The sequence below is a fragment of the Monopterus albus genome, unplaced genomic scaffold, assembly GCF_001952655.1.
Source record: "Monopterus albus unplaced genomic scaffold, M_albus_1.0 scaffold306.1, whole genome shotgun sequence".
In the NCBI taxonomy this organism is placed as follows: Eukaryota; Metazoa; Chordata; class Actinopteri; order Synbranchiformes; family Synbranchidae; genus Monopterus; species Monopterus albus.
In genome coordinates this window covers 703,484-730,190 of record NW_018128186.1, presented here as the reverse complement: position 1 = coordinate 730,190, position 26,707 = coordinate 703,484, and the positions used below count along the sequence as shown (strand labels likewise).

Below are 26,707 nucleotides of genomic sequence, written 5' to 3'. Positions count from 1 at the left end.
AAAAAAGGAAATTGTTGTAGTTCATTTTTAATTTATGTTGTGCAAATAAAGCCAGTTGTGACTAATTTTGTGTGCTAAATTGTTTATCAAGCTTCTATCAATGGAGTGGGTGAATTAAAGTAGGTAAATCAAGATTAGAGGACTTTGTCAAACATTGCTTTCAGTGTTACTGGTGTTAAGCAAACTTAGCAAGTGACATGTAAGACTGAAAAAAACCTAAAGTTTAAGTGTCTGCAAAACTACCCAGTTTTAAATGCAGAGATGCATACCATATACCATTTTTATAATACATTTTTTAATAGATGTAAATACAATCAAATTTAAATACACTTTACGTTGGTAAAATTAAAAACCACATGCTTCCATCTCTGTAATGCTGTGGTTTGGGTTAACCAGGAAAGTAAGATGGGACAGTTATGAAAGATCTGCTAAAATCTGGTGATATAACATGCATTATTTTGGTGCTTTGTGACAGAAGGTCCAGTTCACCAAATCTGCTTGGCAACAGGCTCTGGTACTCACACGTGTAGAAGAAAAAGATTTTTTTTATTTCGAGTTTTCTGAATTCTGAAGTGACATTTTTATTTTCTATTACCACCTCATGATAGATTTGTGTTTTGCACCATTGTAGCTATAGTAGAAGTGGTGGCCCTCACAAAGAAGTCACAGAATGTGGGCCACACAAAGGCATAAAGATATGTATGTGTGTGTGTGCAGAGGCCAGTGGCGATGCAGTGTGTGAGGCAAATGCAGGATCCCAGCTTCCCCTGCCTCAGATATTTATTGTCATGTGACAATCAGTCGCAGCTCTTTCTGTCCCAGCTGCAGGGATACAATGCTGTCTTCTGGAATGGAAACAAGGACGCCAGGTTTGTTTCATCTCTTTAGCCTTCTAATAACTGCTTTTGCATGAAGAATCATTTTATGCATATAGTTCTTATGCTTTTTCCTTTAACAAACTTGGTTCTGGACACATTTAAACAGCTCAGTATTATTTGATCTGCGTTCTCACAGTGACAATAGATTTTAGCCCCTGATCTGGGTCAGAAGGTTAGGTTTAGGATTGTTTATACAGCAGTAGACATGATGCAGTCTGCTTTTTAAAGGGGAAATGTCACACATCACAATGTTGATAGTACTTGTGACATAGAGTATTACCTCAGATATATTCTTTCATTTACTGGTTTCCTGTATTAGTGTGTTTGAAAGACCATCTCATTTGGACAACTTGTTTTCTTTTTAATGCAAAAGAAACACTAAAAATGCCATTTGCTGCCAAACACAGCACTTTTGAGGTGCGGTTCCCAGAGATAGACTGTGTTTAGATTCCAAGGACATGTCCTTTATGATCTAAGTGATACTCCAGTTTTGTTAAAATCAGATTGTTCTAGTGACTTTGATCCATTTTATAGGATTTGATGTCATTTGATTGATTTTCTGATCACAATTTACAGTGATGATCATATTAAAGTTTGGTTTCTATAAACTTAGACTCCGACTTCCTCTCGGACTACACGTGCATATCAGCCTTCAGGTAGCAAATCTGAAGCACAGGTGTATTCACATTAACATATCTGTGGCTGTGCTCATTTACATAATCAGTATTGGTAAATACGCTGCTTAAAAAATGGCGGTGCTGCAATATTTTGCCTACCTGATAGTAATTTGTGATAGGTTGAACTAACTAACATACATTAAATACTGTGTTAAGAAAGCAAGCCCTGAGCATTACAAGTGTGGCAGAAGGTTGAATATTGTTGTCTGCAGCCCACCTGACTCTACCCCTTTACAGATCTCTAACACCAGCGAGTCTCGATGAATGATTCAGCCCTGCAAGTTCACCTCAGTATATAACATTACCCAGTTTGTTTATAGAGTGACAGCTAGTAACTGCTGGTATCTGCTAGTAACTGTTAATTTAATGTTAACTCTTGTTTCAACTACAGTAGTGATTAACAAACAGTATCTAGCATGATGCAGGTAGGCAGGCAGCAAATTGCCTTGTGGGCTACCTGTGGCTCATTTACCATTCAATTGATTAATGAGCACTGTCCCTGTCAAATAAATTAAATAAACTAAACAGACATGGCCAGTGTAGCTATTTACATCATGAGGAGACAAAACATTGCTTACAATGGACTATGTTTTCCATTTGAATGTGTGCACTCTCTTCTTTCACTGGGGTCGGGGAGAAGGAGTGAGGTGGGGTGATAGGGAGGTGCATGTCTGGTGGGGGGTGTCTGGGAGTTGGGGGTCAGCTGACACTGACCAGCTCACATAAATTTCTCTCACCAATCCAACCAAAGGCTCTTAACTTTGTGTGCATTTTATCTGTGTAAGTAAACACGTTATTGGTAAATTATGGAAAATGTACATAAAACTGAATAGACTGAAGTGTTACATGTGTGTGTGTGTGTGTGTGTGTGTGTGTGTGTGTGTGTGTGTGTGTGTTGAATAGGAACTACAGTGTGGTGAATGTGGAGAAAGGCCAGGTGGAGGTGAAGAGGATGTCCTGTCCAGGCAGTAGGATTAGCTGTCAAATGAAGATGTCTAACACGCTGTGGATGGCCACTGAGGTACACCCAGCCAACACCACCTGAAAAATACTTGATTTTTATTTAAATAAAGCAATACTGCTTGTAGTAAAGTAAAGATAAGGCAGAATATCCATCATAAATACCTTGAAAAAAAACAAGTGAATTTGAATTTGAGAGTCTCTAAATATGGCAGTCAGTTGTTCTATGAACGTCCCTGGAATAAGCAGAGCCCTCTCTTTGATGAAGGAAATTATATCAACTCATCTAATGCCTGTGCTAATTGGTCGAATCCACAAATTTAAAAATGTGACCAAGTAAAAAGTTTTATTGCCTAGCATGCTGCAGTTTTACACAAAATGTCTTCATTATTATTGATTTAGCTTGTGTTGTGTCATAGGAACAGGAGGTGTTTATCTACAGTCTGAAGGACATGTGTCCACTCAGTCAACCCCAGAAACAGTTCTCCTGTCCAGCCATCATCACCTGCCTGTTCCCTGTTCCAGCAAGAGACCAGGTAAGCTCATGTCTCAGCACACAAAAACAAAAACTGTTGTTCTCATGTCTATGCTGCCATTCACCAGCGTGTCGATGAGCAACGATTTGTGACTGGATGGCCGTCAGTTTCAATGAAAGTGAGGAAAAACAGTTATAAACAGATTTTATTACATTATACAGTATGTTCAGTTTGTTTCCAAGTCTGAACATGAGATTCGACAGTCCCCAGCAGCTATTGGGATCAATGTTTTTAATTATTTGTGCACATCAGTCATTACTTTGTACTCCAAATCAGTCATTTGTGAGCAAAAAATTAACATACACCAGAAACACTGCTGATCACATGACATAGGTCATCGAATGGTGGACAGCTACTGTACAGCATCTCAGTGGTCAGCAACAAGAAGATACTGCTTTGTTTTGATTTTTAATTTATTACTTAAATATGATTTAACGTTTTTGTGTCAGTCTGAATAGAAAGTCACTTTCGGCTTTTCCCGTTCAGGGGTCGCCACAGCGAATCGTCACACCGACGACTCGCATGTTGACATTTGGCATGTGTTTTACGCCAGATGCTCTTCCTGATGCAACCCTGATTCAAACCCGAGGCATAGCGGCGAAAGCGCTGTGTCTGGTAGTCTAGTGTGTCCACTAGCCTACCAGGGACCCAGAATTTTGTTTTGTGCAATTTCTGTGATTCTTCCTACACAGCACAACTCTAAACTGAGACAGAAACCAGCACCAGTTTCAGTAAACAGGGATTAAATGAACATTTTGTTTGCCTGTAGCACATCTGTCACATAATTATCATCTCTTATGCAGAAAAATGTAATTGGTTAGCAAACCAGGAATTAAATTCTTGATTATTTTTCATGTGAGATCACTATATAAAAAAAACTTGACTTCCACTAAAAGGCATAAACTTGCACATCCATATCAATGATCAGACCAGCCCACACTCCCCACCCCACCTCCAGCTGTTTACATGACAGGTAATAGATTACCTGTCATGCTTAAGGGGTTTATTCCATTATAGGAAGCTACCCAAACGTGTCGAGCTGAGTAACGCCCGTCACGGGTTCTATGTTTGTTTCCACTACAATGTGTCCACTTTGGAGGTGGTTCTGCAAGTCTGTGTTCTGCTTGTTCAACAGCTGGTTGATACACTGCACTCTCAGTTACTAGCTGATTGTTGCCCTGTGCAGTGATCCTCCACATCGCCAGTTCTCTTTCCACTCAGCTGACTACCTGTGTGAGAGGAGCAGCCCCTCCATCCTCTAAACAGTGTTAGGTATTTTCAGTCAGATAGATATTGGTTAGATACTTTATGTATTAGAAATGTTTAGTGGAGATAGGATGTCTAGTTAGACTGTTAAATGCTTAGTCATGCTTATGAGTTTCTACAGGGTACATCTGGTCAAGGATAACTAGAGAGAAGAGTTGATGACTGTCAGCAGACAGGATGTTTAATATTATTATTATGATGTGTATAACTGTAGCCTTAGCCATAATATGTTCTTATGTTTAAGTCACGACATGTAACTAGAAGTCTGTGAAAGTGTTTTTAGTTACACACCACTTAATCAACAGACACACACACACACATTGATTTACTTCATGTTTTGACTACTGCTATGACCAGCTGCAAAGCTGGTAACAGAGACGTCTCGGTTGACGTTTCTGTGTAGTATGGGGCTAGCCCAACCAAGGGGATATAATGTATAGGCCTGGTGGGTTCAGGGTCTTTCATCTTTCATCTGCCTGCATGCAGGTTGGAGGTGCAAGATGCCTGAGCGTGTAATGTTAATTTTTACCTGTGTTCATGGAATAAATCAGCACTGTTTTGTAGTTACTTGGACTGCTTCGTCTCTCAGAGTCAGTATGGTAAAAAGTACTGGGTACAACAACAGAGACTGCTAGAGAGAAAAATACAGTGGTCTGCGTCAGCCCAGGAGGTTATGCGTGAAGTACTGAGCATATTCACCCGTTCTGATAATGGAAACACAGCAATAATTGGCCTAAAACATCTCAGTGCCATGACCGTGTCAGGCTGACTTGTTTTGTGGGAAAAGCTTTGTTTGGTGTTGTGATGTTTTTTAACATTGTGAGACGAAGGAATGCTGAGACTTTGAAAATTATCAAGGCATCTTTAATTATTCTTGCAAGAAGGAGCATACAACAGCTACTCAAAAGTGTCTTTGCGGTAAGCTCAAAGGAGTGAACTTCCTCAAGAGCTACATATACTATTCATTGCAGGTTTATTGCTCTTTCTTCTGTCAAACATTTGTCCCCTTCAGTAGTGGGGGTCAGGTCACCATGTATGTTTTCTTATCAGGAGATTTCCTATGTCCTGACTTCCCAACCTAAAGAGCAATAAACTTTTACAAGCAGTTTCCTGACTTCTTTAAGCTAAAGAACATCCTTTTACAATGACTGTACATTTGTTCAGAGTAAACATTAGTTAGACACAACAAGGAAAGCTATGTCCAGTATTTGTCCATCATTTGACCTCTGACCTGCTGCTATGCCCTAGGTACCTTGTGAAGTGCAGATAATAGACTCCAGGTGTTATGAAGAAGTGAGTGGTGGGGTCTGCTCTCCAACCTGTACTGACTGTTCACTGACTGGAATGAAATGACTAGCTACTTTTTGGCTGAGGATGTGTATAATATTGTTTTTCATTGCGCAGCACAACAATGTCACACTTCTCTAGAGTGAACAGGCCTCTATAATAGCATTTAGACAATGGGACACAAAACACTTTTCATTGTATTGCTGATTATTAAAAGATAATTATAAAATGCTATCTCTTCCTCACCCAATAAGAACCTGGCCAGAGTGTTTGCGGGGATGTCTGATGGCTTGGTGGCAGTGTACAGCTTGGTGGAGGACCTTCCTTTGGAGGGGGAAACCTACCTGTGTTCTCACACCCTTAACAAAACAGTGTTTGGTCTGAAGGACTCAGATCCCAGACAGAGACCCTACCCAGTCAGGAGCATGACTCTGGTCAACAGTGACTCCCAGGTGACCCAGTTAGAAATGTATTGACCACAGTATCATGTTTGATAAATCACTAAGACGTTTGCTGAAAAAAGGACAGCTTAAACTCATCAAGTCAAACCCTGTCTTTACATTATGAGTGCTGGTATAACAGCCTGTCCTCACTGCGTTGGTCCTGTCCCTGTCTGTGTGTTTGTTAGTTATGGTTCTCCAACGGTCCAGGTGTGCTGGTCATCGACTCTCTGAGCCTTCAGGCAGTTCGAAGGCTGGAGCCTTACAACCCACCGTCTTCCATTGTATCCATGGCAACCAGCTTCAGTCTGTGGGGAGAGGAAGCAGTCTGGACCCTGGATGACTGTATCAACACCCTGTTGCTCTACCATGCTGCCTCCTACAACCTCTGTGCCAAGTACTGGTGAGTGGAACTGTACAAGGCTGCCACAGGAAGCATCATCATCACTGGGCAGGATTTGAGATGGTTTATTGGGCTTACTATAAGAACTCTGTCTTGAATTAACCTAACAAATGGAACCAGGATTAATTTGTTTCATAAAACTAATCAGGAGCTAATGTGACCAGAATATGTCAGGTTTGGTTTAGCTTCTGACTGTAAAACTCAGACCTGAGACATCCAGCTGTGATCACATCAGTTCACAGTGAAGAAACACAGATAGTGAACGCACAGCATCACCTTGTAGGTTAGTAGTGAATTCAGACTGTCAGAAGTCAATATGAAAACTAATTACTTGAAGTCCTCTGTCACAGTACCTCAGTTTGTTGCTGTGCTCACCTTTTATTTGTGGCACTGTGAATTTAAGTCCTTTATGAGTGACATTAACTTTCTTCATACGATGAACATATACATTATGTTGCATGTGATACTTCCGAATTTAATGTCTGAAAAATATATTTCTGGTTTTATGCTTCTTTAATTTTATTTTATATCATGTAAAGAGAAGAAATTATGAAAATGATATACAACCCCAAATCAGAAAAAGTTGGGATGGTATGTAAAACCAAAATTAAAACTGAAAATAGTGATGTGTAAATAATCTGTGTCCTGTATTACATTGAAAACAACACAGCAGCACATTATTTGATGAGGTGTCGCATCAAATAAAGTGCTGCTGTGTTGTTTTTTGATGTCACACAGGACACGTGATTTACCGTCACAACTTTTACTTATATGGAGTTGTACAGTGGCCCAAAGTTGTTGCAGTGCATTTAAAAGCACATGTTTTAACTGGAAAATTGTATAGATACCTTTGAATGAAGAAATACCAGCTCATATTTTAATCACAGTTTCGTGCATCCTTTGTGATGTACACACAGTTTGACTCATGCCACAGTATACTAGTAAAACGGAACCTTTAGGGAAGGAACTTGAGCGACACAGATTATAACACTGATTCGGCTTGAGATAAAGCTAAGTCTGAAAACTGACCTGACCTGACCAGGCTAGTCTAGAAGGAAATGCAGAATGAAGCCAAAGCAAGAACACTGTCTGACATTCCTCATTCAAGATTATCTGACACAACATTACACCTTTAATTACTTCAGGTTGCCTAGGTAACGCTGATTAGAAAGTTTACAACAGTGAGGTAACACATCCTTTTTCTAATGTCAAAGTTGTTTGACACTCGTAGCTGTTGTTTAACAGCTGAGCACAAATGAAAAGCTGTTCATGCCCAGTGTGAAGCATAATTGAGTTTGGACTGAATGTGAGTGTTTGAGTTTACAATTGCAAGACAAGGTAATGGCACTGTTTGACATTTCCTGGTTTTCTGCAGAAAGTGGTCATGGAATGTCTGATCTTCGCCAAAGTCACAAATATCAACAAATACAATATTTCTAAGCTGATAAAACGCAGTCATGATCTTTCATGTCTTTATTGAACAAATCCATTAAACACGCAAAGTGGATGTGATGGTGAAAAAAGTAATGGCATCTCTCAGCTTTTGATGTCACTAAATGTAAACTGGAGTCCAGTCAATGAAACGAGAGTAGAAGTGTGGTTTAGAATGATCTTGACTTATAAAAACACTCAGACAGTGTCAGTGTACTATTCATGAGCAGCATCAGCTGATGTGAGCCATGCCTCACAAAAAAAGGAGGTCCCAGAAGACCTACGATCAGGAGTTGTGGATTTGCATGTAGCTGGAAAGGGTCACAAAGTCATCTCACTGACTTTAAATATTCATCAGCCCACAGTTAGACATTGTTTATAAATGGAGACGATTTGGTTCTGTGGCTACTCTCCATAGAAGTGGGTGCCCAGCCAAGATCACTCCAAAGGCACAATGCAGAATGCTCATTGAGGTAAAAAAAAGAACCCTAGAGTAACAGCTAAAGACTTGAAGGATTCATTGGAGCTCGTTAACATCTCTGTTCATGAGTCAGCACAGAATATGTCATACACGCAATATTGAACAGCCATGGTATCCGCAGCAGGATGCCACGGAGGCAGCCATTGCTCTCCAAAAACAACACTGCCGTGGGTGTGTTCAATAGAGTCATAAAAGATCATGACTGTCATGATCATTACTTTTTCTTCTGACTGTATGTCATGATTTCAGCTGCGGAGACAGCAGTCCTCTACGGGATGTCTTCATTGTGCAGCGTCCTGCAGGAGTTACCTCAGTCACAGCCAATGACCTCAAGACCACGGAACAAGAAGAGAATCTGGAAAGAGCTAGTGGAGAAATGACACTGATCTACACTGAGGAGGGGGGCACTCAGATCATCCAGCACCAGGATTCACTGACAGACTACTGCTCTATATCATCCAACTGCTTCCTGGAGCTGCTAGGGTCAGATTGTTCCAGCACCACAGGCCTCAGCTCACTGCCAGCAGATCATGATGAGATGGGCAGAGACCAGGACCAGCAAGCATGCACCAGCCTCGAGTCTGCAGAGACTATGAACCCCAAGACACCCCAGCTGCAAGCCTTCACGGTGCTGCCAGTGAATGGAACTTTGTGGATCCCCAGGTACAAAATAGTGCACATCAAGTAGTTGTAGTTGATGAGCCACTGTAGTAGCAGCAAGTGAACCTATGCAGATTAAATGGGGACAGAGGAAAGAACAGTATTAAATGTACCCATCTTAAATTGTAATATCAGAATTTAAACTCTGTTGTACAAGTTATGGCTTAATTGTTTTCGTGTAGCTGTGTATAAGTTACAGTATACTATACATGGAGGGTATGTGCAAAAATCACAAAAATAAAAAATAAAAATCCATAACTATACGGTTAAAGTCAGAAGTTTACATATATTTAGGTTGAAGCCATTAAACCAATTTTCTAACCACTCCACAGATGTCATGTTAACAAACTCTCGTTTTGCCAAGTCGGTTGGACATGTACTTTATGAGTGGCACAAGTAATTTTTCGAACACTTGGTCTCAGATAAATTATTTCACTAATTCACTGCATCACAGTTCCACTGAGTCAGACATTTACATACACTCAGCTGACTGGGCTTTTAAACAGCTTGGAACATTTCAGAAAATGATGTCATGGCTTTAGAAGCTTTGGATTTGCATAAAAAGGCAGACTATGGTTTGCAGCTGCACATGGGGACAAAGATCTGACTTTTTGGAGAAATTTCAAAGTTGTGGCAAAATGGCTTAAGGACAACAAAGTCAAGGTACTGGAGTGGCCGTTACAAAGCCCTGACTTCAATCCAATTGAAAAAATGTGGGATGAACTGAAAAAGCGGGTGAGTGAGGAGGCCTACAAACCTGACCCAGTTCCACCAGTTCTGTCAGGAGGAATGGACTAAAATTCCAGTAACTTATTGTATGAAGCTTGTGGAAGGTGTCCTGAAACCTTTCACCCAAGTTAACCAGTTTAAAGGCAATGCTAGCAAATACTAACCGAGTGTATGTAAAACTTCTGACCCACTGGGAACGTGATGACAGAAAGAAAAGCCCCCACCCCCCTTCCCCAACCCTATTCGGAATAAGTGCTATAGATAATGGATGGACAGAGGACAGGACTTGTGGCAGGATTGACATATTGCACTGCATTAGTGTTAGCTACATGTATCAAATACACTTTCATCTTAGTGTATGTGACAACTAGTTTGTGTTATGCAGCCAGTTTTTATGTGGTGACACGTATCTCCACTTATCATAGACTTGCACTGTAAGCAGGTCTGGATTCAAATCAGTCGCTGCAATCTTTTCCAGGGTCATAACACACTGTACGTATAATGTGTGTTGTTGTTTGGCAGGCGTGGAGGTGATGTGATTGTCATCCAAATGCAGTTACATGGCAGTCAGCTGAGGGGGCGTGTCATTGCTGTCCTCAGTCCACCTGGATGTTCCTCTTTGGGGTGAGCTTATTTCCTGTTTTGAGCAGCAAAGTAATAAATCACCCATTTATTGATAAGAATATTTCTTCAGTTTTATAAATTCTCAATAAAACTGAAGAAATATGAAGAATATAAATTTATGAAGATTTATAAATTCTTTATAAAGTTTTTCAAACATTTCTGCCTTGAAGTGACAGTTATGAAGTTTATGTTTGTCTTTACAACATGTATCAGTTAACTTTGACGCAGCCTTCAAGAGCTGGAAGCAGCATGAACACAACTATACAGTAGGTGTCAGTCAAGTTCCAGGCAGTTTAACCTGCCAGCACAGCAGCCTACTTCCACATCCCAACACCTGGCAGCGGTACACGCCAGTGGCTCAGCCCCCCACAGTCATGTGGCCTTGCCCCAGGTTGGCCTGCTCAGGAATATACAGCTCTGCTGTTTTATTAAAAAAGCTTCAACATACATCACACACACAGAACCTCATGAGAGAATGCGTGTGTGAACACGGCATTAGATCAGGGGAGAATCTGCCATTTTCATGCTCTTAAGTTTTGCTTTCAGTGGGCAGGGCTTGTGACACCTTGCTCAAAAAGCAGCAGCTGAGTTGACCACCTGAGGTTATTGTTGCTTATTGGTCAAAATGTATCCAACACACACCATGCTGCAATAGCCACTGATTGATTCTGCACTGCCCTAGTTCATTTTGAGCAAGCCTAGTGTTGCATGACAGCAGACTCTACAATGCCAGTGCCAGATAGCTTGTGCTGCAGCAGGTTCCGCCCTCAGTCACATCCCAGCTCAGCTCAGTTTGAGGCCAGTGTACTAAAAAAGTGCAATTGTAAGATTATTTTCATGATGTGATTGATGGTCAGCAACACAGACTCACAGTTAGTCAGTTGACACATTATTTTTAAGTGCTGATAGAAGCTCACTTTTCAGCTGAAGTAAAACTCCGGAAAGCAGCTGGAAATCCAAGTGAAATCGGCAAAAGCATTTGATGTGGCATGTGAATTCTTAGCAAGGAATATAGTAGAGGTACCAGATACTACATGTAAACATACAGTATACATGCACTCAACAATGTCAACATGTTTAAAATAAAAAAATGTCAATTGTGATTAACAGTCTCATAAATGCGGTCTGTCCAGGGTGTACCCTGCCTTCGCCCAATTGCTGGCTGGGATTGGCTCCACCCCCCCATGATCCCGTTTGGGACTGAGCGGTATAGAAGATTAATGAATGAATGAATGAATGAATGAGTCTCATAAATGAAAGGTACAAAGTCCAAAGTGACATCTGCTTTAGTGGAACATCAGTCTTAAATGGGAAGGTCTGAACACTCCACCCACTGCAACACTCTACCTCATTTTAAACAGAATAGCGGGACATTTTAAAAGCTATAAAAGACTCTAAGCACATTATCTAATAATACTTTATTTAAATATTTGCATTGTATTTGTGTAGAAGCTCTGGGTGACCGAAAAACTGGCAGGGATGACAAGTGCACGTGTTGCACTGTGCTGAGCTAAAGCCAGCACTTTATATGAAGAGAATTCAAAGTATACAGAGCTGTATAATGTAGATAAAAGTGGCTCCTGGCCAAACAGGCTGATGCTTCTTGTACAGGTAATGTGGTTACTGGTTAAAGAGCCCAGGCCACACTTTTCCTAGTGTTAGTTATGTTGCCTCTGCATTAATAAGATGGACTTGGAATCTATTAACATGTTTTTATTTTATTTTATTATTATTATTAAATTGGTCTAGGAATAAATTCCTTCCAACATTAAAGGGTCCTCATGAGTTCTAAATTGAGGTTTTTTTTCCATCTGCAAGAGCCCATTTCCAGCTGTGCTTGAAACCATTCAGGACTGGGGATGACAAGCCAAAAAGCCATATCTGAATTTACTGATGCCTCAATAAAGCTCATCTGAGTCTGTAATTATTTCTGTAGATGATCATTTTCTGCAGAATGGACATCTGTGTGAGCTTCCACAACGGGGCCTGGCCTTTCAGCAGCAGCCAATAAAGGATCACTGGAAACAGGCTCAGTGAGCAGTTATTACACAGTGCACCTGTAACGTAGGTGACATGCTCAGCTCATGGTGGAAGTCAAAGAAGGGGCTGTCAGGCTTCATTTATGTTACATAGCTCCTGGTTGTGGACTTTCTCTGTAAGGATGATGAGCATAGTGCTGCCTGGCCAGTCTGATTAGACTCCATTACAAATGTAATGGTTGTTATTGCTGGGTTATGTCTCATATAGTTTGTGTTGACATCTCATAACCTTTGGTGACTTTACCAAGCCTCATCAGCCTGCTCTTGTAATCATAAGGCTGTATATCACAGAAAATGAGCTCACATCAGGAGAGGATAATGATACACCTCAGAAAGATGAAACAACAATGGAAGTATTTAATCCATAGTTGTTTTGCGTGATACACGAGTGGTTGTGCTCAGGACATAGTCGGCGGAAGCCTTTCTTCCTCCTAGAATCCTTTGTGTCACACTCTTTGTAAATTAGAGTAATACAGAAGTAGGACTGCTCTGTGCCAGTATTTAATATTAATCTTTGATCTATTTTACATTTCTTTCTTCCTAGAAGAAAGAGCTTTGTGGGAGACATTTGAGAGAGATGTGCAGGACTTTTGTTCTCTACCAGAACTCAGACAAACAGCAACTTCTGCAACAGTACATTCAGTATTGTCAGTGGCTTCCTAGGGAACCACTTCCTAGAACTGCCCACTAACTTCTAAGAAGAGCTAATTACAGTGCATGGAGATATACCACCATCTTTAGCTCCTTCCCCGCACTGGATTCCTCTCCTTCCCTCACTCTTTTTTTTTTTGCCTCCCTCTTCTCTCTGTTTCTCTCAGCATCCTGGAGGAGGCAGCATTAGTGGCAAAGGATACAGTTGTATGTGCCTTTCATAAGGAAAACATGGAGTGGTGCCTGTGTGTCTGGAGGGGCTGGAGCTACCACGAACTGGAAGTCTTCTACCGCTGCTATGAGGAACTGGGTCGCTTGGAGACTAGCATGACGAAAAGGAGGTAGTTGTTGTATGGCGACAGCGAGGCACAGAATCACAGCTCTGTAAGGAGGGCGAGCCAAGGGGAATTACACACCGACAGTCTGCCAGTGTTCAGTGCAGGGGATGCCAAATTCTGACATCAGGGAGGCATAAGAGGGGGAGGAGGTCTGCCACAAGGGCTGAGCCTCAAGCTGTGCACAGCGGTTACAACCCTCCACTACATATCTTAGTACCAATAATATGTTGAGACTTGAAAAATCAGTAGTCCCACAACATACAAGGCATGAAGCTGAGTCACAGATGAAGGTTGCCAGAACAAAGCCTTTATGCTTTAATGACTGACTTTACATCTGCACAGAGGTTTTAAAGTTGGCTTCGTTTTCATATCTAGTGCTACAGCACATGCCATATTTAGCTACTGGTTTGTCAGCTGTTCAGTTCAAGATGTGGGCTGCTTGAGTCTGACTCCAGCTACTGCAGTCTACTGTGTTTGTTTGCTTGGTTGGTTTCTTCTGCTCCTTTTTTGTTCTCTATATCAGTCCTCTTTAACTCCTCCAAACTCTGGAAGTGACATGACAGGATTTTCTTTAAGGGACATATATACTGTAAACCGGTATTAGTTAAGCTGGTGCTGCTGGGGAACAGCTGTGTAACCAAACAGGAGGTTGTAGACGGGCGGACGGCCCCCTGACACTGACTCTGTCAGTTCCTCTCTTTTCCAGTACAAACTGTGACATATTAATCTGAGGCTCAGCTCCAACTGTTACCAAAGTGGCTTGTACACAACAAACTAACAGCTGTGTTCTGTGCAACATTATGCCACATCGATTGTTCTCAGCTTTTGTCATCAAGGATAATCACCTTTATTGGCCAAGTATGTTACACACAAGGAATTTGTTTCCGGTACAGAACCAAGGCAGCCACCTGCGGCGCCAACTCAACCGATGGCTCTAACCATCGGGGGCAAGGGGGGGGGGGTTCAGTGTCTTGCCCAAGGACACTTCGACATGTGGGACTGCAGGCACTGAGATTAAAACCTTTAACCTTCCGTTTGGGAGACAGCTGCTCTACCCACCACACCACTGTCGCCTCGCCACTCAAAACCTAGTGTGTTTGGCAGATTCATACAGGCAAAAAGAATACTTTTTTAAAGTGAAGCTCCATTTTGGCCACTGACTGATTACAGTGCGTGCTTGCCTCAATTCCTATAGTATTGTATTCAGTGTCTTAAAAGATGAAACATGTTGTTGGAGTTTTATTTCTCTAAGTCATCGTTACAATCTGCCTGTCCTTCCGAGGATTTACACTGGCCTCACACTCACAAGGAATTCACAGAAAATGTTGGGGCAAATAGTGGATATGATGCAGAAGTTGCACATATGCACCTTTTTTGTCATTTAGAAGATGACATGGGATCATTAGTTTAGTTTAACCATGTTGGACATTGCTTCTTTTCTCTGTTAGGATAGCATGCTGTGATGAATCCTCCCATGCTGAATCTGGTATTTTTGCTGAAGTATTGAAGGTTGTTTCCAGAGTCCATTTTGCATGACAGATTACAGACATGACAGATTCAAGCAGGATTAAAAGAGGAAGGCTCCATTGAGAACAGGTCTTCACCCAAAGAAAAGACAATTCATCTCCTCAGAGTTTTACACATCATTGTATCTCTTTGGCCAAATAGTCTTGTTGACTTAAGCTAGCACACTTATAGCTCTACAGTGGTCAGCAAAGACACGTATTATTGTCCATAACAGCCTTGGCAGAGGGTATTTATCAGAATATATATATTGAAAGTGTATTGCAATAGACATTGTTGTGTACAAAATGATGAATAAAGTTTTTATGATAATTTCATGACAGTTTCATTTCTGAAAATGTAATCGTATAGAAGCGACTTTCAAGTCTGGACTCGAATCTGTCCTTCTGAATTCATGCACTGCACACTCCTGGAAGGAGAGAGAGTGGCACACCTCCTCTCCTGAAGTCCTGATGACAGATGGGAGATGGAAGACTGGTTTCCTTCCTGAAGATCTCTCAATAGTCTGTAATGTGCATGTAAACACATTCATTTTAAGCTCATCTTATTGTTTGGAAACATTACTACTCTTTTAGCTGCATTACTGTAACATTTTCCACCTCATAATATCTAAAATCCTGAAAATACAAGAAGCCAGAGATTTTGTTGGATGTACTTAGGAGCCCTCCTGTGAACAAGGTGACAGGGTTTGCAAGTTTACTTAGTAACCAGCATGGTGGCTCTGCAAATATCATGAATGATGCTCTTGTCATTTAAAAAGACTTGGCCTTCTGTTGGACTGATATGAATAAATCATCCTCAGTCCTTGGGTGCTCTCATTTAACTTGTGCTCAAGGCCAGAACACCCACAGCCGTCCTGTAGAATCAACTGATGAGGAGCAGCCATTCAGCTCCATACACTGAACCATTTCCTGTATTCTCATTACAGCTGGCCTACTGGATTTGTAAAGCAGATGGGATTTACACATCTGTGGTCCTGAGAAAACCCATTTTGTCACATTGATTAGTGGTTCATAGTTTTACTGTAGTTGAGGTTTTCACCAGATCATCAGACAGAAGAGGGCAGTAAAGAGAACACTTGATTGCTGTTTCGGAGGTCATCCCCTTTTCTCTTCAGTTGTTTCAGTTTGCAAAGCAACTTTTCTGTTCATACTTGTAGACTTTAAAAGCCAAGAGGACATAACGCTGATTACATTATCAGTAAACTGACCCTCAAAGTCAGTGATGTGTCCTTTTTTAATGACATTTAAGCAACACAAATAGGACCTGGAATTTGTTTAGTGGGGCATCTTTAAAATTCTGTATTCTTTTGTCGCTAGTCATGCACTGAGACGCAGGTTTCTAACCTCTGAAATGTGAAGTGGTGAAAACCAAAATGCTGCTAATGCTGCAGAATCACTGAGACATCCACGCTCTCACCAAACAGGATACCTATCTGAACAGCATATCAGTTTTGTCATTGCTTTATCTGTCAGGAAGGCATTTACCAAGCCAAACAACAGGAAGTAAAATGATGTGATAATGTAACACTTGTTACTTCCTCTTCCTCAAAAGTACCGTTCACAGTGTAAAGAGTGGTCACAACCTGTTTTCATATTCTGCTGCAGATATATTAGTCAAACAGAGTCTGCATTAGTGTTGTTGTTTAGTTTGTCTGGATGCAGTGTAGACGGTCAGACTGAACCAAGTGTTTCAGAAGATTTCGATGCATGGGGCAAACAGAAGTCAAATATATACAGGGTGGGTGAAAAGTAGGCATTAAAAATCGGCTATAGAACTTGTAGTATCACTGGAGTCATGATGAAAACAGATCTCTGTAAATAGACTATAGTAAACAGGATTTCATATGATACTAAAGAATTTAAAAAAAAAATCTCCTTTCAGATGAGAAGGCTGATATCAGCTTGTCTTCATCCAACAGATACACAATATGGCCAAAAGTATGTGGACACCTAAGTCCACACATTTGCATAATTTTGGTGTTTTTAATGACCCTTTCTTCATTTCATATAAAATCCTATTTATTATTGTCTGTTTAGAGACTGTTTTCATCATGACTCCAATAATACTACAAGTTCTATAGCCGATTTTTAATGTCTAGTTACTTTTCACCCACCCTGTATATGCACTAATACCTTTGTACTTTTATTCAACATTTTAAATGCAGGACTTTTACTTGTAACAATGTTTTTACATAACGACATTGCTACTTCTACTGAAGTAAACAATCATCCACCACTGCTTGGTGCAGCTCATACTTGCTAATACAATGTTCTTCCTTTCTGTCAGCAGTTTTCAGATTTCTGATGGATGTGTTACAAGCTGTTGATGTTAGAAAGGCAGAGGGACATAAAGCTGAATATGAGTGTTCTGGTGCTACAGCTACAGTACACTAATAGAGAGAAGAGTGCAGCATGTGTCCAGCGGGTGGTACTCCTTGCTCCACCCAGACTATTGTTTACTGTTGTTTGCCTGTTCAGGAATGGCTACAACATAGACTCCAGTATCTATTTTGCTCTCTTTTATGTCTCTTAAGCTTGCTCATGGCTTGCTAACACCTGCACACTTACTCTGCCTGCTCTGCTGGGTTGTGATACAGTAACTTTTAACATGCCAGAATTCAATCATTATAAATCCCCAGACAGCCACAGCGCTGGGTACAGACGTGTATCTACATGGTGCTGACACATGGAGCCTGTGGGAAAGGTAAGTTGGCCAGTTAGCTGTTAGCATTCCCTTATTTATTCAGCTGAGGTTAGAGGCTTAGTATTACCCTGACCTGTGTCAGTACTTGAGAGCAGAAATTGAGCTCATCCTAAAGTATGTTTCAGTCAGTTTTATCATTAAGTTAGTGAAAAACTCATCTGCTACAAGGCCTGTGTTAATCTAAAGCAGTTGTCTGGCAGTAGGCTATTTGCAATTATTAAAGCTACTAGGCACCAAACAGCAGGCTGCACTATACTGATATACATTTTAATGTTAGGCTGAAGTCATGTATATAGGTGATTATAAACAACAATTTTATACTGATGTTTCTTTTTATGACATATTTTGCCATTTGACTTAATTCTATACTCGCTTTGTCTCTTGCCTGGAAGAGCTGGTTAGATGATAATAATAGGCATGTGAGAAGTCCAGCTCTGTCAGCAGTGAAGATAACAAGAGCAAAAGATACAAACACATAGTGTTAAGAAGGGGACAGCACCAAGCCTAGAAAGCCGCAGTGACTGAATTAACTGTGAGTCCAGGCATGGCATGACTTGAAGTCCTGGTCTCTGATCGGAGGGCCCTTCAAAATACAACTACAGCAACATGGAGGATGCATGTACAGAGAGGAAGAACACCTGGAAAAGAGACGGCAGGTGTTCCATCGTGGACCTATTGGCCACATTTATACAGTACATATGCATATACATTCTCACTCACTTTTTCATTCTCTAATTCATATACATATAAGGCTGTGTATGTATATAAAATATACATATTCCACCGGAGCTACAACTAATTGTCCGCTCCCGCGGTAACTACCATCATCCCCAGGAAGGCCTCGAAGCACCGAGCCCGAGTGAACAGGTTGATCCCAGGAGAGCAATCCGGAGACGGAGATGCAAGCGCAGAAAGAGGGGAGGGCTCCATGCTAGGCTAAAAGCTTGCACTAGCCGACCACCGCTACCCAGTGAAAGATATTTCCCAGTTACGCTTAACCAGTGAAACTCAGAGAGATGAGGCGGTACAAGTGGATACAAAAAAACGTGCTGGTTTATTCAAGGATCACAGGTAAAATTAACATTACACGTCCAGGTATCTTCCACCTCCAATACTGCGCGCAGGCAGATGAAGAATGAAAGACCCCGAACCCAACAGGCCTGTACATTATATCTGGTTTGGGCTAACCCCATTCTACACAGGCACGTCAAACCGTGGCGTCACCTGATATGCCAGCTTTACAGCTGACCGTAGCAGTAGTCAAAACATGGAGAAAATCAATGTGTGTGAGTGTTGATTAAGTGGTGTGTATCTAAGAACATACAGGACATTCAGGGACATGTCCAGACATTAAGCCTAGGAAGATATTATGATTAAGATTACGGCTAAACATATCATAATAATAATAATAATCATCCTGCCTGCTGACAATCAAACTTTTCTATCTAGTTATCCTTGCCCACGTACACCCTGCTAAAATCTCATGACAAGAGTTTAAACAGTCTAACTAGAGATCCTGTCTCCACTAAACATTTCTAATACAACAAGTACCTAATCAATATCTATCTGACTAAAAAAAATACCTAACACCAGCCTCTTGCTAGCTAATGTGCGGTCTCTGGAAAACAAACTGCAAGTGAAGTACTCAGTTTTGGGCTGTACAGCTTCTCATAGTTTCCCTCTCTTTATGTGTACAACATCCATAGCCACTCTGTTGGCCGCCATATCTCTTCACAGATATGATTTTTTTCTGAGTGTCTAGCCATTGTTATAGGTTTTGTGGGGGTCATGTCTATCGAGCTCTATTCTTTCTGACAGTGAAGAATCTCTAAGACCCACAATTAACCTGTCTCGTGAAAGTTTGCTGTACAGCTCACAATACTCGTAGGTTTCTGCCAGGCTGTATATGGCAGTGGTGAACACAACCACTGGCTGGTACTGTACCTTCTTGCTGAACGTGTTTGTTCATATATCACATTTTAATTTGGAACAAAGTTTGTGTCAAATCCTCTTTTGACTTATAAGCTATTATTTCTGTGTAGCTTCTTCCGGTTCTTTCAAACCAGGAACTCTCAATGAGACGAAAGAGACTGCTTTAGATTTTATAAAAAATAACCGTGCTGGTTTATTCAGAGGATCACAGGTAAAATTCACAGGACACGTCCAGAGCTCTCTCACCCCTCTACCTGCGCGCAGGCAGCAGAAAAGAAAGCTGAGCAACTCTGGACCCCACAACCTATATAATATTAATCATTTTTGGGCTAGCCCATGCTACAAGGGGCGTCAAACCGTGACGCCACCCGATAAGCAAGCTTTGCAGCTGCTCTATCATTTAGCCAAAACATGAGGAAAAGTCAAGGTGCGTGACTGTTGTTTTCGTGGTGTGTATCTAAACAATTGGACATAACCTTACACTTTAAGACAAATATTAAGACTAGCATTACAGTTGACCCTAAAAGCTCTTTTCCTGTAACCTTGGCGTGCCTGCAATCCCTGCAGGCTGAATAGTTACAGCAAACTAGTCACCCTGTCTGCACTAAACATTCATAGACAACAGATCTCTAATCCATATCTATCTAACTAAGAAATAACCTAACAGACTGCTTCATACAGCTGGTGCTGTTCATTCGTTTAAGTCTAAATCTCATAACATGTTGTCACCATCCAGGTTGCAGCATAGACTGTATATAAAACATGAACGTCGCATCACTACTTCGCTCCACGATGCAAAAGTGAAGTCGTAAATGGGCCCCCTGCCATATTTTGCATTTTGCAACCAGATTCTACGCAGTAGGGATTGAGTAGTTGAGTGATGCATCATATTAATGTAAAAAATGAAATGAAAATTAAATGCTATTAAATATGCCAACATTAAACAATGAAAATTAAATCAATGGGTAATAAAAAATTATGACAAAATTTTTATGACCATGTCCATCAAAATGAGAGTGTCTAATGTTTGTCCTCGGGTCAAACCATCTGAAATACAATTGACTCATGGTGACTTCACTTCTGGGAGTTGTCCTTCCTTATATACAGTTGATGGGTTGCTGCGTTTCCTGGGCCAGATGCTCCCAAGTGAGTGTGCCAGGGGAATCCACTTTGAAAACAAGATGTGAACGAGATATAAGCTCTACTAAGATCCAGCCTAGCCTTTGACAGAATGGGACTCTATCTGCAGCGTGAGACGCGCGTAGAAAACACTTTGAAAAAGGCTTTCAGTGTGGATTAGAGGTTAGTTTTTTTCGGCAGGAGTTCGTTCATCATCTTTCCTCCAATTTGCTACTCAACAGTGAGCCACTTCTGACACCATGTTGTGTGCTTTATTTGAACAGTGTTGCAGTTACAGGTTCACACACTGCACTGCTGTGGTGCTCTTTGACCATTTCACAGCTTATTAACCCCAGAACTGATCTGCTCTGACCTATGACTGCAGCAGGTGATACCAAACTTAAATTACACCACACTGCCCAAAATGGTCAGGCCTGTACATACTGTAGCGTCGGGGTGGAGCAGCACTTGGCAAAGACTGAGTTACTGTTCTGTTCATGTTCTGTTATATGGGTGGGACCAGTTAGCTGGGGCTCAGCACCATGACTGAGGGGTCTGGTGGGGTTTATGGGTTTCTGGATGTATGTAAAAAGTTGTGTGTGTTCCTAAATAAAGGTAGTGCTGTGGGGTTGTGTGGTGTATAGATCACACAGCACCTGCACAATAGGCAGTTCTGACCCCCGACTCAGACCGTTTTGCCAGCCTTTGTTACAATATAAATGTTATATTGACATCCTTTGAGTTAGATGGTGATTACTGTTTGAAAAAGCCTCTAGTTGAAGGCTCTGACAAGTACAAACAGCACTCATGCCCATTTCATGACCTTGATATTTGCTTTGCTCACCTGTGTGTTCTGGTGCAAAGTACAATGAGCATGGTGCAAAAGGTAGGAGGAGAGGAACAATCAGGAGAAAGGATTATTCAGGTACAGCAGCACAAAGTGAGTTGGTGGTGTTCCTGTGCAGAACAAAAAATACAGATTTCTAAGATACACATTTTTCTAAAACAACTTTACACCACTGGCAACTTGGATTTAAATTCTGGTAAATGACAAAACTGAAGTCATTGTACTTGGGCCTGAAGACCTTAGAAATCTGCTGTCTAACCATATCGTTACTTTAGATGACATAGCTCTTGCCTCCAGTACTACTGTGAGGAACCTTGGAGTCATTTTTGACCAGGATATGTCCTTTAAATCACACATACAGTAAACCAAGTCTCTAGATCTGCCTTCTTTCACCTGGACAACATCACTAGAATCAGGAGCATCCTGTCTCAAAGTGATGCTGAAAAACTGCATTTGTTACTTCCAGGCTGGACTACTTTAACTCTTTACTATCAGGATGTCCCAATAGTTCCCTAAAATGCCTCCAGTTAATCCAAAATGCTGCAGCCAGAGTACTGACAGGAACTAGCAAGAGAGAGCATATCTCTCCCATATTAGCTTCTCTCCACTGGCTCCCTGTAAAATTCAGAATAGAATTTAAAATCCTTCTCCTAACATACAAAGCCCTTAATGACAAGGCTCCATCGTATCTTAAAGACCTCATAGAGCCTTATCATCCTAACAGAGCACTTTGCTCTCAGAGTTCGGTTTACTTGTGGTTCCGAGAATCCACAGAAGTAGAATGGGAGGCAGAGCCTTTAGCTATCAAGCTCCTCTCCTATGGAATCAACTCCCAGTCTCAGTTCGGGAGGCGGACACCCTCTCTACCTTTAAGATTAGATTTAAGACTTTTCCTTTTGATAGAGCTTATAGTTAGGTGGATATAATATCCATCTATTATTTATACTGCTTATTCCTGAATAGGGTAGGGGTTAGTGCTGTTGCCTCATAGCAAGAAGGATCTGGGTTTGAGCCCCCACCTCTCACCCAGTGTTAGCTGGGATTGGCTCCAGCTTCCCGTGACCCTATTCAGGAATAAATGGATTAAATAATGGATGGATGAATCCCAATAGGACAGTGAGTGAGGGTAGAAAGGTACTTGTGATATGTCTTTCGATATTTCATGGCATCATAACAACTAATGTGTCTGAACTGGGATAAGACTGACAGCCATCTTGTTAACCACAAGCAAACGGGGCCTGGGCTGTCTTGTTGCCACTGAGTATATTTAACCGACCCGGGTGTTTCTAGTCAACAGGACGGCTTTCGCTTGGGCCCATATAGTTGTGTCTATGATATTATTGGGCATGCATTCTAGGATAAGTTTGGTTTGAAGGGCCATCCCTTAGTTGTAGGCCTAGACTGAGAGTCATCCCATGATGCAGAGCGCCTCTCCTCTCCATTTTATTGTTATGCCATCATTACATGTCATTAACTGTATGTCTCCTCTCTCCCGTAGTGTGTCCTATCTCTCCCCCTGTACCTTTCTGCAGGTTGCCCTGGCTCTGGAGCTCTGTGTTTCTGATGAGCAGTCACCGGCCACATCAACCTGACTAGTGTTTGATTGTTTGTTGTCTTGTTGCTTTTCTTTTTTTCATTCTCCCACAACTGGTCGAGGCAGAAGGCCGCCCACCAAGAGCCAGGGTCTGTCGGAGGTTTCTTCTGTTAGAGGGAGTTTTTCCTCCCACTGTCACCAAGTGCTGCTCAAAGACATTTCTTTTGGGTTTTCATTATAATAATGTCATGTCTAGACCTTACTATCTAAAGTGACCTGGGATGATTGTTGTTGTGAATTGGTGCTACAAAAATAAAACAGAATTGAACTGAACTCTAAAATAAATAAGTCAAGACACCACAAGGGATCCCCAGAGCATGATGTGATGCTTTCATTTGTTACTCATCACCGTACAAGGGAGAGAGCGAGGACAAATAATGGGAGAAAGGAGACACAAAGTTCGATATGTGACAGTGGTACATAAATACCTGAAGAATGAAGAGAGGAGAGGAGAGTATGAGAAGAGGACGCAGGCAACATCAACCTGACTAGTGTTTGATTTTTTGTTGTCTTGTTGCTTTTCTTTTTTTCATTCTCCCACAACTGGTCGAGGCAGAAGGCCGCCCACCAAGAGCCAGGGTCTGTCGGAGGTTTCTTCTGTTAGAGGGAGTTTTTCCTCCCACTGTCACCAAGTGCTGCTCAAAGACATTTCTTTTGGGTTTTCATTATAATAATGTCATGTCTAGACCTTACTATCTAAAGTGACCTGGGATGATTGTTGTTGTGAATTGGTGCTACAAAAATAAAACAGAATTGAACTGAACTCTAAAATAAATAAGTCAAGACACCACAAGGGATCCCCAGAGCATGATGTGATGCTTTCATTTGTTACTCATCACCGTACAAGGGAGAGAGCGAGGACAAATAATGGGAGAAAGGAGACACAAAGTTCGATATGTGACAGTGGTACATAAATACCTGAAGAATGAAGAGAGGAGAGGAGAGGAGCGCTGAGCAACATGGGAAGGCTGAATGCGATCTTGGACAGCATGGAGGTTATGTTGGTGTTGGGGAGGAGGTGGGTTGCCCAATTACAGGTTTGAAAGACATGTGGGATGAACTGAAATTATACTCTATTTAAGGAATGGCAGCTAGTGGCAACACAGGCATAAAGATTACTAGTTAGATAAGATGGAGACAGGATAGAAGGTGGAGGGAGAGAAACTGATCTGAAATTAACAGCTCATATCAACCCAGCTGTGGCCAAGCAGAATGTAAGGGAAGAGATCTTCCTTATCCCGGCAAAGACCTAACATCGGAGGGACATGCATGTGATGTCTATATCACATTGGTTGGTCCAAGTCCTTTTTTTGCATGTATATGAGATGCATGGTAGAGGTTCAAATCCCAATATCTGCATATGACTCACTTTGGACATCTAAGACAAGTTCAGTAATTTGATGTCTGGCATGGACCACCTTTCTACAGCTGTGGACATACATATGCCAAAGACATCTAACTGAGGTCTGTGTCAAACATTGAAAAGCGGTCCACTGAGTAGTCAAAATAAAAGTTTGTGCCATCTTTTTTGGACGTCTTCTGTATGTTCAATTTGGACGCCTGTCACGAGGTTCAGAATGAATGAATGTACAATGCAACCATTGGCACATGTTCTGGACCTGTGCTGGATGGCTACTGACCTCCAGTGTAGGTCCCCAAAAGACGTCCAGATGCTGAACCTCTACTGACGATATTTTGCAAATGTATGCTGCTGTTGACATCACACTGTGCGCACAATTATTAGGAAAGTTGTATTTTTTAGGATTAATTTTATTACTGAAAAAATACAGTTTTCTTGATCAATCCAAAATGTTAATAAAAGTCAAACCTGAATATTTAAGAAAGTAAAAGTGAGGTTTTGGCTTTCGTAGAATGTCTATGTTTGCACAATTATTGGGCAACTGTTAGTGTGCAGAATTATTATGCAACTAAGTGAAAAATGAAAATTTTCCCATCTCACTTGTTTATTTTCATCTGTTCAAGTGAGAATAATAAACAACTCAAAATGTACAAATAAACATTTCTGACATAAAAAACAAAAACTAAATCAGTGACCAATACACCCACCCTTCTTTTCAATAACAGTCATGAGCCTTCCATTCATGGAGTCTGTCAGTTCCTTGATCTGTTGACAATCATCTTTTTGTGCAGCAGCAAACACAGCCTCGTGGACACTGCTCAGAGAGGTGTACCGTTTTCCTTCACTGGAAATCTCCCGTTTAAGGGCCCACAAGTTCTCGATAGGGTTTAGGTGAGGAAGGGGACCATGTCATTAATCTTTTATCTTTAAGGCCTTTACTGGCTGGCCACGCAGTGGAGTACCTCGATGCATGCGATGGAGCATTGTCCTGCATAAAAATCATGTTCTTCTTGAAAGATGCAGACTTTTTCCTGTACCACTGCTTGATGAATGTATCTTCTAAAAACTAGCAGCAGGTTTGGGAGTTGATTTTGATCCAAAAAGGTCCAACTAACTCATTTTTAATAATACCAGCCGATAGCCATACCCCACCTCCACCTCGCTGGCGTCTGATTCAAAGTGGAGCTCTGTGCCCGTTAGTGATCCAGCCACGGTCCCATCCATCTGGTCTGTCAAGTCACCCTCATAAAACCTTTGAAAAATCTGTCTTCAGATATTTCTTGGCCCAGTTTTGACATCTCAACTTGTGTGTCTTTTTCAGTGGCGGTCGGGTTTCAGCCTTCCTGACCTTGGCCATGTCTCTGAGCACTGCACACCTTGGACTTCTGGGCAGTCCAGGTAGGTTACAGTTCTGGAATATGATGGGTTCCTGGTAGCTTCATCTTTGCTTCTTCTCAAATCGTTGGCAGTTCATGTGTTTCCTCAACACATTTCTTGCGACCCTGTTGACTATTTGCAACAAAATGTTTGATGGTTCTGCGATCACGCCCCAATATCTTAGTAATTTCAAGAGTGCTGCATCCCTCTGAAAGACTCTTTGTTTTGGCCCATTTTGCCTGAGGAAAAGAAGCTGCCTAATGATTATGCACACCTTGATATAGTGTGTTGATCTCCTTAGGCCACACCCTCCCTTATTACACAAATACACATCACCTGATATGCTTAAATCCAATAAACATTCAAGTTTACAGAGCTTGGAAAATAAGCATAAAAATGATATGGTCAAAATACTCACTTGCCTAAAAATTGTGTACACAGTGTAGTTTTACTCCAGTCACTAGTATTGTCACTGTCTTAATGCATGTTCATGAATTCTGGGGTGTGTGGAGTTGTAAAGACGCCTCGAAAACTTTCATTCTGGTTACACTTTTCAACATCTGACTCACACCTCTATTAGACATCCTTATGATGTCTGAGAGTTTGCTGGGATTGAACTACTGCTTAAGCTTCATTAAAATTGCTGCAGTTAATGACAATAATGCCCCTTCCCACAACTAACTTTAGAACCATGCAGCAGAAGCAAAGCAGTGTACTGATTTATCTTGTATTTGCCTTAGAGGCCCTTTTTTTTTTTAATTGTCCTTGCAGGGAGTTCTTGACAGCACTCTACACAGTCAGGGCTTCGTCTGCACACTCTCCCTGAGCACAGCTGACTGAGCAGGAAT

General features: G+C 41.3%; 1 protein-coding gene across 1 annotated transcript in view; it reads left to right on the top strand.

Moving 5' to 3' along the window:
- The window catches only part of lrrk1 (leucine-rich repeat kinase 1), a 134,598-nt gene extending 120,290 nt beyond the window's left edge, over positions 1-14,308 (top strand). Inside the window, exons 30-37 of the mRNA XM_020623620.1 lie at positions 718-869; positions 2,459-2,576; positions 2,935-3,051; positions 5,859-6,056; positions 6,233-6,447; positions 8,609-9,022; positions 10,271-10,372; positions 13,230-14,308. Coding sequence (XP_020479276.1) covers positions 718-869; positions 2,459-2,576; positions 2,935-3,051; positions 5,859-6,056; positions 6,233-6,447; positions 8,609-9,022; positions 10,271-10,372; positions 13,230-13,407 — 1,494 coding nt within the window. The 3' untranslated portion in view covers positions 13,408-14,308. The remainder of the gene's footprint in view (positions 1-717; positions 870-2,458; positions 2,577-2,934; positions 3,052-5,858; positions 6,057-6,232; positions 6,448-8,608; positions 9,023-10,270; positions 10,373-13,229) is intronic.
- The last annotated feature ends 12,399 nt before the right edge of the window (positions 14,309-26,707 follow it).